Source organism: Entelurus aequoreus, linkage group LG13 (genome assembly GCF_033978785.1).
Source record: "Entelurus aequoreus isolate RoL-2023_Sb linkage group LG13, RoL_Eaeq_v1.1, whole genome shotgun sequence".
Taxonomy (NCBI): domain Eukaryota; kingdom Metazoa; phylum Chordata; class Actinopteri; order Syngnathiformes; family Syngnathidae; genus Entelurus; species Entelurus aequoreus.
In genome coordinates this window covers 43017907-43032308 of record NC_084743.1, presented here as the reverse complement: position 1 = coordinate 43032308, position 14402 = coordinate 43017907, and the positions used below count along the sequence as shown (strand labels likewise).

Here is a 14402-nt window from a genome sequence, read left to right as displayed (position 1 = left end):
CCGGGTTCATTTATAAAGTGTAATTTTAAATTTCCTGTGAAACTTCCGGTTGAAAACGTCTATGTATGATGACGTATGCGCGTGACGTCAATCGTTGAAACGGAAGTATTCGGACACCATTGTATCCAATACAAAAAGCTCTGTTTTCATCGCAAAATTCCACAGTATTCTGGACATCTGTGTTGGTGAATCTTTTGCAATTTGTTTAATGAACAATGAAGACTGCAAAGAAGAAATCTGTACGTGGGATCGGTGTATTATCGGCTGGCTGCAGCAACACAACCAGGAGGACTTTGACTTGGATAGCAGACGCGCTATCCGACGCTAGCCACCGGCCGCATCGATGATCGGGTGAAGTCCTTCGTCGCTCCGTCGATCGCTGGAACGCAGGTGAGCACGGGTGTTGATGAGCAGATGAGGGCTGGCTGGCGTAGGCGGATAGCTAATGTTTTTAGCATAGCTCTGTGAGGTCTCGTAGCTAAGTTAGCTTCAATGGCGTCGTTAGCAACAGCATTGTTAAGCTTCGCCAGGCTGGAAAGCATTAACCGTGTAGTTACAGGTCCATGGTTTAATAGTATTGTTGATTTTCTGTCTATCCTTCCAGTCAGGGGTTTATTTCTTTTGTTTCTATCTGCAGTTAAGCCCGATGTTATCACGTTAGCTCCGTAGCTAAAGTGCTTCGCCGATGTATTGTCGTGGAGATAAAAGCCACTGTGAATGTCCATTTCGCGTTCTCGACTCTCATTTTCAAGAGGATATAGTATCCGAGGTGGTTTAAAATACAAATCAGTGATCCACAATAGAAAAAGGAGAAAGTGTGGAATCCAATGAGCCCTTGTACCTAAGTGACAGTCAGAGCGAAAAAAGATACGTCCTGCACTGCACTCTAGTCCTTCACTCTCACGTTCCTCATCCACAAATCTTTCATCCTGGATCAAATTAATGGGGTAATTGTCGCTTTCTCGGTCCGAATCGCTCTCGCTGCTGGTGTAAACAATGGGGAAATGTGAGGAGCCTTTTAACCTGCGACGTCACGCTACTTCCGGTACAGGCAAGGCTTTTTTTATCAGCGACCAAAAGTTGTGAACTTTATCGTCAATGTTCTCTACTAAATCCTTTCAGCAAAAATATGGCAATATCGCGAAATGATCAAGTATGACACATAGAATGGATCTGCTATCCCTGTTTAAATAAAAAAAATTCATTTCAGTAGGCCTTTAAAATAATCATCATCCAAGCCTTGTTTTTAATTCAAGAAACCTGCACACAGGTGTATTTTTGACTTGTACTTCTGCTTACATATTCCTCCACCGGCCGTACTTTTTCTTTTTGTGCAGTATAATTTATGGAAGTGCGTCATAACCACGAAAACTCCCAACACGAAGACTATACTAAACTCTATACTAAACATTTCAACATGGCCTGGGACCGTGTTCTCCAACCTTTTCAAACCAAGATCCCCGGTTTCAGCAATGCCAAGATCTACCCCTGCAGCAACTGTGATTTTATATATTTATTCATTCATTCATTTTGACAAATAGTTTATTCAACCCATATATTTTAGATGCTGACACTTACAATATTTTTTTGAAGAAGAAATATTATGATTTTAATCTACTTTGAAAACACTTTGTTGTGGTCAAGATAATATTGATTGGCTATGCTTTGGTGTAAATTTTGCGTTAATTTTGCCCCATAGTCCCATTTATTACCTTCTATCTGCGTATGTTCAAGATGTTTGTTTTTACAGGGGTATGTTCCCAGATTGCAAATGAAACCACGCCCCGCCCTCTTCAAAAGTATCAGAATTTATATTTTGAAAATGTACACTGTTAAATATACAGGTGCTGCTCTATAAATTAGAATATGATCAAAAAGTTTATTTATTTCAGTAATTTGAAACTTGCATCATATATACATTAATTACACACAGACCATACTTGCCAACCCTCCCGAATTTTCCGGGAGACTCACGAATTTCAGTGCCTTTCCCAAAAATCTCCCGGGACAACCATTCTCCCGAAATTCTCCCGATTTCCAGCCGGACTTAAGGCACGCCCCCTCCAGGTTTGTACGGACCTGAGTGAGGACAGCCTCTCGTCACGTCTGCTCTTTACTTCATACTTCAGAACCGGCTCCCACACTTGCCGTCAGGGTGCGCAATACAACGTTAACCGTTGGCCAACCAAAAAGTTACTTTTTGGTTGGCCAACAGTTTACGTTGTATTGCGCACCCTGACGGCAAGTGTGGGAGTCGTTTCTGAAGTATGAAGTAAAGAGACGTAACTTCATCACCTCGCCTGGTTATTGACTCCAACCCAGAATATTACGCTGCACATACCTATGCTCCTTCAAAGGCTGTGCTACTGGCTGCAAAGTATTGCACTTTCAAATATAACAATCAGTAGAGAGGAGTGTTATGTGTGTATATGTGTAAATAAATGAACACTGAAATTCAAGTATTTATTTTATTTATATGTATATATAAATATAATAAAATACATATTTATATATAGCTAGAATTCACTGAAAGTCAGGTATTAATATTATTTATATATATATATATATATATAAGAAATACTTGAATTTAAGTGAATTCTAGCTATGAATATACTCCTCCCCCTTAACCCAGCCCCCCGACCCCGCCCACTTCACCCCGACCCCACAAATCTCCCGAATTTGGAGGTCTCAAGGTTGGCAAGTATGACACAGACTGATATATTTTAAGTGTTTATTTCTTTTAATTTTGATGATTTTAACTGAAAACTATTGAAAAACCCAAATTCAGTATGTCAGAAAATTTGAATATTACTTATTACTTACTTACTTACTTACTTACTTACTTATTTACTTAATAAAATAGGATTTTGGAAATGTTGGCCAAATGAAAAGTATAAACGTGAAAAGTTTGAACATGTACAGCACTCAAGACTTGGTTAGGGGCTACTTTTGCCCAAATGAATGCAGCAATACGGCATGGCATGGAGTTCATCAGTCCGTGGCACTCATTAGGTGTTATGAGATCCCAGGTTGCTCTGATAGTGGCCTTCGGCTTTTTTACATTGTTGGGTCCGGCGTACTGCATATTCCCTTTGACAATACACCATACAAAATCTATGTGGTTGAGGTCAGGCGAGTTTGCTGGCCAATTAAGCACAGGGATACCATGGTCCTTAAACCAGTCACTAGTGGTTTTGGCACTGCGTGCAGGTGCCAAGTCCTGTTGGAAAATGAAATCTGCATCTCCATAAAGTTGGACAGCTGCGGGAAGCATGAAGTGCTCAAAAACTTTCTAGTAGACGGCTGCAGTGACCGTGGACACTGTGGACCAAAACTAGCAGATGTCATGGCACCCCAAACCATCACTGACTGTGGAATCTTTACTGTAAAGTTACTGGTAATGATCAATGAATATAATATGTTGAGCTATTATAATCAATTGTTGATGACTTCAAGCAAATTAGTGAGTTGCGTCTTTTGCTTCCTTGTATTTGAAATGTCCTCGCCAGTATTTGTGCAGTTCCTTGATGCCTTTGACAACAAGTACTTTGGTTTCCTCCATTCCTCCATTTAAGCTGATGAAGATTCTACAATTTGTGCTTAAAGTAAGGCTGCAGCTAACGATTATTTTTCTATCGATTAATCTATAGATTATTTTTTCGATTAATCGGTTAATCTATAGATTATTTTTTCGATTAATCTATAGATTATTTTTCCTTTTACCGATTATTTTTTTATTCAAAATGAAGATGAAAAAATAAATGTAGGCCCGTTTTTTCAAAAGGCATGGCTTTTATTTACAAAAAAAAAGAAGTATGGCCACTCAGTCAACATTGACAACAACATGACTAAATATTCTGTAACAATGTAAACATTTAAAACTTTTAACATTTAACAAAATTAAAAGTAGCTTATTTGCTTTTTAATGTGCAAATATAAAAGTCAACATCCAGTGCAAATCTTAATATTCTGCAATAGTATAAGCATTTCAAAAGTAAAAGTATTGCTTATTTTGCTTTAAAATGTGCAAAAATAAAGATAAACATCCAATACAAAAAAGTGCAAAACGAAATATTCTGTAACAGTGTAAACATTTCAACAAAAGTGAAAGTATTGCTTATTTGCTAAAATGTGCAAAAATAAAGATAAACATCCAATACAAAAAAGTGCCAATATAAATATTCTGGAGCACTGTAAACATTAAGTATTGCTTTTAAAATGTGCAAAATAAACATCCAGTCCAACACAGTACACAATAACCAATTGTACTCATTCCAGTGAGTGTCTAACAGTTGTAATGAAGAAAGGTTAGCATGTGTACATGCTTTGGTTCTTTTCTTGTTTACAATATTCCCAGCAGCTGAAAATAGGCGCTCAGAAGGGGCCGATGTGGCTGGAACTGAGAGGTAATTATTAGCCTTCACCTCAAGCCAGGATTGCGAGTGAGCTGAGCTGCAGTTTAAGTTTCTAGAAGGTCAACGGGCTCATAGTGATGTTACTAGTAGTTGACTGGGAGGTGTTTATTACCATTTGGGGAGAGTCCGCTGCCTGATGCTCACCTGCTAAACACCTATCTGCTCCACCCTGAAGCGCTGACTACATGCGCTCTGAATACGCACTGCTGATTGGCTGATAATGCTTCGTGTGTACCAATCAGATGGTTGTGTGGGTGGGACAATGCTGCGTGTGTACCAATCAGATGGTTGTGTGGGTGGGACAATGCTGCGTGCTGAGACAGAGGCAGACGGAGCAAAGCAGCTTGTTAAGACTTTAGTTTTAGCTTAGAAACTCGTTCTGTACACCCCCGTACCGAACCGAAAGCCCCGTACCGAAACGGTTCAATACAAAACACGTACCGTTACACCCCTAGCAGATACAAATGACACATTCATGTTTTTGTGTAATGATGACAACGTATGCTCGCGCGGACGATTGACTAGTTGATGGTTTTCTTTTCAAATGTTCGTTCATAGCCGTTGTGCTGCTATGATAGGCCATTTACGCTCGACACAGTGTGCATACAACAACATTATTAGGCCGTTTATTGAAATACTCCCACACTTTTGGCATGCTTTTCCCCCCTCGCTCGCACCGCTCGCATCGTCTTCTTTGATCGTCTGCTTTGCGCTTCGCCATGACGGTAATGTGACGTCATTATGCGACGCGTCGACGCACAAAAACGGCGTCGACGTATTTACGTAACCGATGACGTCGACTACGTCGACGCGTCGTTTCAGCCTTAGCTTAAAGTTCCGCAAATGTTTCCCTACTTCCTCAAGTTGCATGCTTTCTTGTAGATGTCAGTGTTGTGTTTTATCAGATGTTCATTGATGTGTTATAGACATTTCAGGTTGACTCTCTAACTCAGCAATGCTTCCTTGTTTTTTTGTTGGTCAACTTGAACTATGATGATGACAAGTGTGGTGTTGTCATTTCTGCCTTAGAATTCACGTATCAATGTTGTTGACATCCACAGCCGCACTTTTTGATTGCAGATAGTTGGCAACCTTTTGCTCTGTTGAAGCAACAACATTTTGTTCTGCATACATCTTGATTTCTTCTTCTGTTATCAGCTGCCCTGGGATAACACCTGCTTGTAATCTGGAGCCCAGTCATAATCACATTGTTCCAACACGTAACGTTAAAAATCTGACATTTACTGTGATCCTTTACATCATTTTTCTTCTTTAAGACACCCCCTTTTTCTTCCAACATCAAATTGATGCACCATCATTTTTCTGATTCCTTAATATGTTAATATGTTTTCTGATTCCTTAAGTATTTCATGTTGTGTTATTTCATTCAAACGGTCATTCAACTTGCTTCCCATATCAGTGAGCTTGTCTACCATTTTGTTGAACATCATTATTTTCTCTGAGCTCCACATTGAGAGGAGCCAGATGAGGTGGCTGGGGCATTGGGTTAGCATGCCCAACGGACGCCTCCCTGGAGAAGTATTCAGGGCACGTCCAACCGGTAGGAGGTCACAGGGAAGACCCAGGACACGTTGGAGAGACTATGTCTCCCAGATGACCTGGGAAAGCCTTGGAATCATAGCCGCGGAAAGGGAAGAGAGAAGTCTGGGCTTCTCTCCTTAGGCTGCTGTCTCAACGCCTCAACCACGGATAAGCGGAAGAAGAAAGATGGATGGATGAATGGTATACTATTATAACTTCTTTGAGATTACCTGGTTGCTGGATCTTTTCTATGTCCTTTTTTAATGCATGCAAACTGTCTTCTGGCAATTGTCGGCTTTCATAACTTGTTTTTTAGGAGTTAGCTCCTCCCGCCAGACGGTAATAAAGAAAATGGTGTTAGCAAACAATCTGTACTTTTAGTGGGAATCTGTGTTCAGGAGAACTGCCAAAATAGTACAAAACTTGTAAAATGGTGCAAAACTCTTTTTTCAGTCGGTTCACACAGGAAGTGATCTAATTTATAAAAACAATACATGCCTTAAATATCCAAGGGGGGTGAATTCATATGCAAGGCAATTTAGAATAAACAAAGTGAACTACACTCATAAAAAATACTCAGATCTCTGAGGTCCACCAGCATTTTAGCAAATCTAGTCTTACTATTACAAGCGTGCAGTGAGATAAACTCAGGTGAACCTGACCAACTGCGAATTAAGTAAAAAACATCAATACATCTTTCCCCGTACTGAAACATGATCCTAACCACACTACCCAGAGCCAATTTGTCCCGTTTTTACAGTAATGTTTGCACTAAAAACCACACAAGAAGGCTTTGGTGAGCTACAGAAAACAGTCTTAGCTGGATTAGTGACAGATTACAAAAACATTACCCTCCTCTGTGTGGCCCGTAAACCTCTCACTTATTACCATCATTTTTTTTATTGCCTGACCAGATCCCTGTTATGATTAACACCCCACCCTTTGCACCAGTAGACAAGTAAAATTTGAGCTGGATTCGTCATTAGTGACCCATGTTTTACAGAAATTACTATTGCTATCTATACAAGCGGTATACAGTGACTACTCTAAAGTATAGCAAAGTTGTTATTTATATTTTTCAAGAGATAATAAAGTGTAATGAAATTTTAGCTGAAATGTTACTTTTGCCAGATACGTGCACATATATATAGGACTTGTTTAAAATACAGTATCCCCTGGACTTTTACAGTAGTAACGTCCCAGAATTTCCCGTGGTAGGTGAATTTCCTGTTTATTTCATTATTTTTCATTAATATCATATGCATTCAACGTTATTATAAGACTGGACACGGGGGGGCTTTAAGAGCATAAACCAAAGGATTTAAATTAGGGCTGTCAAAGTTAAAGCGATAATAACACGTTAACAATAACGGCACACATTTTTTTTAACGGCCGATTAACGCAAACACTTCCTTTTTGACACTCGGGGCATGCCGTAGCGGGGGAACCTGGCTGCAGTTCGTTTGCTACTGATGAGCCACAGGCCAGCAGAAATGGACAAAGGAAAGGCTACCGTATGGAAATATAAGGTTCAAAGCCATGATAAGTTGTTCTCCTGAAAAGAAAGGACAATTTTTCGCTGAGAGAAGATGTGACATCTATGCAGCAAACGCCTGTTGCGTGCGTCGTTCTAGAGGTGGGTGGTGCTTCACTTCTGTGTTTAGATTACGATTGAGGTGCAGTGATAACATAACATTCAGACTGTTACTGTGACTGCTTTAGTAAGTAAGATGACATACAAGCTCAACACAAATGAAAGACAGTTGGCGAAAGGAGACCTTTATTGCAAACAGTTGATCCGACATCAAAACATGTCAAGACACTCTCTCAAAACAATCACACACTTTTCCAGCTTCAAAATAAAATTGCTATGCTATACACCCGGTTTAACTACGTTTAGGGTTTCTCCTTAATCTACGGGCTTCATATTAGCCGCCACACCTAACAAAATAAAGTAATATAATGTATTGTAGCTTCCAGAAGAAAACAAAGTCTGACGCTCTTTTTAGCTTTTATGGCCAATTTAATGCTAACAACGGGCCCAATTCCAACAAGTATTTCCTCCGTACACACATCTGCTTTCGTGCTTCACTCCTAGACACACAACACTTCATTCTCCGCCGACACGGTTAAAAAAACCTTTAAGTTTCAGCTTTGCAACCTTTGTTTGTTTTTTAAACCTCGCCACCACCAAACAAACAAAAAAAAACAGCCTTCCATGTTTTTGGACTGGAATTCTTAATCATGTGAAATATTGTGCTGTTTTTTTTTCTCATTTTAGTAGTAGTCCTGGGCATGACGTTAAAGTGCATCCGGCAGTGGAGGCTCTTCTTTGGGGGGTCTTGGGGCACTAGGAGGTTAACCCCTTAACCACTGTTACCCCAGGTGGCCCTTGGCAAAGACCTAGTACCTGACTGCCCCCTAGCCAGGGATGTGGCGAAGACCCGCTGCCTTGTGGGTAAGTCTAGGAAGACAAAGGCTAGGGGAGCACACCCCGAAAGAAAAGCAACGTGGTTGGCGGCACACGATAGGCGGTCCTCCAAAAAACTGGAGCTCCGGCGGCCTCCTGCAACTGTGGAAGAGTGCCGGTCGTCCTGGGTTCCCCTTGCCACCGGATCCCACCCTCTCACAGTGAAGAAGTGCTGCTGGGACATGCGCACCCCCAGTGGCACTTTAAACAAGCTCCTCTGCGCAGGTATTCATCTCTGCCTCGGTGAGACCAGCTACCGGAAATGAAACAAAGTCTGGTGGCGATGGGGTGTCTGATAACGGGAGCAGGTATGAATGCACCGGAAGCTCCTAGTCAGAACCCTGCACACCAGCGGTACAGGGCTATCTATGGTCGCTAGTAGCTGAAATTGAGTGGCAGCTGCTCTCGGCAGACCCCTGTACGCCTGAGCAGCCCTATTTAGGATTGCACTGCTCACCCCAACTGGGGAAAGGCCTAGAAAAGGTGGCCCAGACATTGCCCACTCAAAACTATCCTGGACAGACTACCGCACCTGTCGGGAATTCCACTACGCGGTCGAAATAAAGCAAAGAAAATAATCCCTCTTAAACTGGCATCATGGAACATAAGGACACTCCTGGACACTAGCGTTACCACTGATAGACCCCAGCGCAGAACTGCACTCATTGCAGCGGAACTTAACCGCTACAATGTTGATATTGCTGCACTTAGTGAAACCAGACTCCTGGATGAAGGATCCCTGAAGGAAGAAGGGCAAGGTTACACTTTCTTCTGGAAAGGATACCCTCCAGGAGGCGAGCATCAGCACGGTGTGGGACTTGCAATAAAAAACAGCCTCCTACCAAAACTCCCAGAAGCACCGGTTGGCATAAGTGAAAGGCTCATGTCACTCAGGATCCCTCTGGCTAAGAAAAGATATGCCACCCTTCTTAGTGCCTATGCACCGACGCTACCATCAAAGGAAGAGGTTAAAGACCGCTTCTACCGGGCATTAGATGAGGCCCTCCGTCGCACACCTAAGGAGGACAAGATCTTTTTGTTGGGCGATTTCCATGCCAGAGTGGGGAAGGACAACAAGGTGTGGAGTGGTGTTATTGGCAGGCATGGCATTGGACAAGCCAATGCAAACGGCCTACGGCTGCCAAGCCTCTGTGCTGAGCATGACTTGACCATCACAAACACCATCTTCCAACTAAAAAATAAGCACAAAACATCCTGGATGCACCCACGCTCCAAACATTGGCACCTGATTGATTACACCACTGTGAGACGCTCAGACATAAAAGACGTAACACTAACTCGTGCAATGAGAGGAGCTGAGTGTTGGACCGACCACCGGCTCATCATAACCAGGCTCCGGGTGCAAGTACGCCCTGCTATCCGTCTTCAAAAGTCAGGGAAGAAGAGGCTTGACTGTACCCGGTTAGCAGATCCTATGGCTCGGGACAATCTCCGTCTCTCCCTGGCCAAAAACCTGGAAGACATCGAGCATATTCTGGAGAGTGATGACTCCATTGACGACAAATGGACCTCTATCAGCTCCAGGCTCTATGAGGCAGCATCCCAATCCATTGGCTATAAGCGCAGAAAGCATCAGGACTGGTTTGATGACAACACAGCCACAATAACCACCATGCTCAAACACATGCACACAGCACACAATGCTGTACTCAACAACCCCACTTCAGCTATGCTCCAACAGCAATGGCAAACATCCAGAAGGGAGGTGCAGTCAAAATTGCGTGCCCTGAAGAATGAGTGGTGGATATCAAAGGCAGCTGAAATACAATCTCATGCCAACAAAAATGATATGCACAACTTTTACAATGCAATGAAAACCATCTACGGCCCAAGAAACTGCGCTGTCTCCCCGCTAAAGTCTGACGATGGTACAACCCTCATAAAAGACCAGAAGCTCATCACCAAAAGATGGGCAGAACATTTTGAAACTCTGCTAAATCAGCCCGCCCCAACAGACCCCTGAGTTCTGGAGGACCTACCTGACTACCCAACCATCCATGACCTTGACCTTCCACCAACCTTTGGAGAGGTTAAGAGTGCAATAAGGTCTCTGAAAGACAACAAGACCCCTGGTCCTGACAGCATCCCTGCAGAGATCTTCAAGCAAGGAGGCTACCTTTCCATCCGTGCCCTTTTCCTTGTCATCAGCAAAGTGTGGAAGCATGAAACTGTCCCTCAGCAGTGGAGAGATGCCAATATTATCACCATCTACAAAGGCAAGGGGGACAAGTCCCTCTGTGGCAACAGTCGTGGCATTTCACTTCTGGCTGTTGCTGGTAAAGTCTTGGCTAAAGTCATGCTACACAGGCTGGTGAACAACATCACGGAAGACCTGTTGCCGGAGTCACAATGTGGTTTCAGGAAGAACAGGAGCACTGTGGACATGGTGTTCACAACACGGCAGCTTCAGGAGAAATGTAGGGAGCAGCACCAGGACCTCTTTGTTGCTTTCATTGATCTGTCGAAGGCTTTTGACACTGTCAACAGGGAGCTTCTCTGGAATATCCTCCTGAAGTTCGGCTGCCCACAGAAGTTTGTCAACATCCTAAGGAAATTCCATGAAGGGATGATGTCACGTGTGACTATTGGCGGCCAGGAATCAGAACCCTTTAAGGTGTGCACCGGTGTACGCCAGGGATGTGTTCTTGCTCCAGTCTTGTTTAATATCTTCCTCCTGTGTGTGACACTGCTGCTTCATGAGAGGATCAAGAAGGGCAGTGGCGTTACCGTCGACTTCCGACTTGACGGGAACCTGTTTAACATCCGGAGGCTCCAAGCAGTCACAAAAGTCACACCAGTGCAAGTCATCGAACTCCAATACGCAGATGACTGCGCAGTTGTGGCCCACACACCGGAAGCGCTGCAAGCTACCCTCTCAGCCGCTGCAAGTGCTTATGGCAGACTGGGCCTCTCTGTCAACGTGGCAAAAACCGAGGTAATATGCCAGTGGGCATCCACTCCTCCACCTCATCCACCAACCTTCACCATCGACAATAAACCACTAGCAGTAGTGGACTCTTTCAAATACCTTGGCAGCTTTCTCTCTGACGATTGCAGTATCGACAGGGAGGTTCAAAACCGGATCAAGCAGGCGTCAGCATCTTTTGGCAGACTCAGGGGAAGGGTCTTCCAGAACAAAGACCTTAAGCTACATACCAAGGTAGCGGTCTATTTAGCTGTGGTCATGACGACCCTCCTCTACAGCTGTGAAGCGTGGACCCTGTACAGCCGCCACCTCAGGATGCTGGAGGCCTTCCACATCAGGTGCTTACAATGCATCCTGGGGATATCCTGGAAGGACAGAGTCCCCCACACTGAAATACTCTGCAAGACCAACTGCACCAGTGTGGAGGCTACAGTCACCCAGCACCAACTTCGCTGGCTAGGCCACGTTATCAGGATGCCAGAAGAACGCTTACCACGCAAGGTGCTTTATGGTCAGCTTCATCTTGGTCACCGCTTGGCAGGAGGCCCAAAAAAGCGTTATAAAGATCAAATGAAGACGGTCATGAAGAAATGCGGCCTGAACCCGACCCAGCTGGAGGACACTGCAGTCCAACGTTCCACCTGGCGGCAGCTCCTCCAACTAGGAGTTCATAAGCTTGAGGAGGACCGAAGTGGTCAACGAGCCAGGAAGCGTCAAAGAAGGCATGAAGCCATTGCCACACCTGCACCCCCAGTCAGTGCCTTCACCTGCTCTGTTTGCGGCAGATCATGTGGATCACGGATTGGACTATTCAGCCACATGAGGACTCACAAAACATAGAGATGGATTGTCGTCATCGGATACGATGGACAACCTTAAGAAGAAGGGTTTCTCCTTAATCTACGGGCTTCATATTAGCCGCCACACCTAACAAAATAAAGTAATATAATGTATTGTAGCTTCCAGAAGAAAACAAAGTCTGACGCTCTTTTTAGCTTTTATGGCCAATTTAATGCTAACAACGGGTCCAATTCCAACAAGTATTTCCTCCGTACACACATCTGCTTTCATGCTTCACTCCTAGACACACAACACTTCATTCTCCGCCGACACGGTTAAAAAAACACGGGAAAAATGACCACCATAACACACTAACATAAACATTAACACCAGCCATACGAGTTAACTATGAAGAAAAGCGATTAATCGTGATTAAGTATTTTAATCGTTTCACAGCCCTAAGTTAAATCTGAGCCAAAAGTACGATATTATTTTAATATTTTATTGATATTGTTACACAACCATCCTATGTTTCTGACTGGTTAAATTGTAATCAAAAATTGAAAAGATCAATAATCTTAAAAATGTAAAGTATCAGTTTCAGCAATGGTATGAACCATATTACCCATGCAACTATTTGGTATTGGATTGATAGAACAATTTGTACTATAACTTAAACATTTTTAAAAAGTATCTAAACAACAGAAGAATAATTGCTTATTACATTTTAACAGAAGTGTAGTTAGAATCATGTTAAAGCAAAGAGTAACCAGTTATTAACAGTGAATTAGCAAGTAGATTAATAATAGTTTTGACAAAATAATACAACCGGAATTAATGCAATATCTTACTGCATACGTGAGCAGCACAATTGGTAGTCTTTGTAACCCATTTTAAAATGGTTCTATTATCATTTATATGCTAAATATATTGTTATAAGGGCTGGGCGATATATCGATATACGCGATGTATTGCGGGTTTGTCTCTGTGCGATATAGAAAATGACTATATCGTGATATTCGAGTATACGTTCTCACGCAGTTGCTTTTAGCTGCTGGCATTACACTACAGGCTCTCCTCGCTCTTTCCTGTGTCTCCTTCTCACAGACATGTCACATACTGTCACGTCATACGTCACATACGTATACGCCCTCGCGCAGCAAAGAGGCAGCAGCATGGGTAACGTTAGCACCTGTGATGCTAGCGGAGTGGTGCGAGCGGTGATATGAGAGTAAGAAGGTGCGAATCTGGTAACAAATGGAGGAATAATTAATTCCCAAGAAAAACAGCAGGGGGTCCATCGTCTGGCGGTGGTTTGGCTTCAAGTGGGAATATGTCGAACAGACAACTGTAATTTGTCAAGTGTGGGGCAAAAGCGTTGCTACATAAAGTAGCATTACTGCTGTAACAAACAATTCAGGGTGTCCCAAGTTACCGGAGTGTGTTCGGTAAGGAGGAGGAGGAGTTTTGTCCCTCCAGAGTTGCCGTAGGGCTGTGACGTAGGGTGTGTGTGGTTATGGAAGAAGATGTGTGATGTTGACATTAAAGAAGTGGTGGCTACCGAACCTGCTCTAATGTCTCCCGTTTATTATTTTATTAGATAAGTACACTGTATAGGCGAACCCAGGACACTTGGCTACACTGCTAATATGTAGCATCATTTGAAAAGTCCCCTGCTAGAGAATGAAGAGTGCTCACTCCGCATGTCAACATCATTCGGTGCCACACGTCCACACCATCAAAATGCGGAGGCAAACATTTCCAGATCAACACCGTATGAAAAAAATAGTGATTTTTTTAGTTGTGATTTCCTTCTCTGCATGAATGTTTAAAATGAGCATATATTAATGCAGTATGAAGAAGAATGTTTTAATGTAGACACATAGAATCATCATACTGCTGTGATTATAAGCATCAAGTGTTTATTCAAGGCTAAGGCAAAATATCGAGATATACGGTATATCGTGTATCGCGATATGGCCTTAAAATATTGCGATATTAAAAAAAGGCCATATCGCCCAGCCCTAATTGTTATCACAAGAGGCTACAATATATATTGCGGTATAGATTTTAGGCAATATTGCAAGGCCCTATACTTACTGTCTCTCACTTTTAATGTGCACTGTGCGGTAAATCGGTACGCCCCTGTACTAGTGACGTCCGATATAGACAAAAAATATACAGTCGTGGTCAAAAGTTTACATACACTTGTAAAGAACTTTATTATTATAGAGGTTTATTTGAAATA

General features: G+C 42.7%; 2 protein-coding genes across 2 annotated transcripts in view; one reads left to right on the top strand and one right to left on the bottom strand.

Moving 5' to 3' along the window:
* LOC133663425 (sortilin-related receptor-like) overlaps positions 1-14402 on the bottom strand; it is a 169956-nt gene that overhangs the window by 142820 nt on the left and 12734 nt on the right. The window lies entirely within an intron of this gene.
* LOC133663674 (uncharacterized) lies at positions 11007-12214 on the top strand. The gene is made up of 2 exons (XM_062068359.1): positions 11007-11383; positions 11506-12214. Exons 1-2 carry the CDS (start codon positions 11145-11147, stop codon positions 12212-12214), a joined length of 948 nt encoding a protein of 315 aa, XP_061924343.1. The 5' UTR covers positions 11007-11144.

Excerpts from the sequence above, each read along its gene's own strand:
- LOC133663674 (XM_062068359.1), top strand. The coding sequence starts at position 11,145 with ATGAGAGGATCAAGAAGGGCAGTGGCGTTACCGTCGACTTCCGACTTG. Across the intron at positions 11,384-11,505 it reads TCAACGTGGCAAAAACCGAG|TATCGACAGGGAGGTTCAAA; the intron begins GTAATATGCCAG and ends TGACGATTGCAG.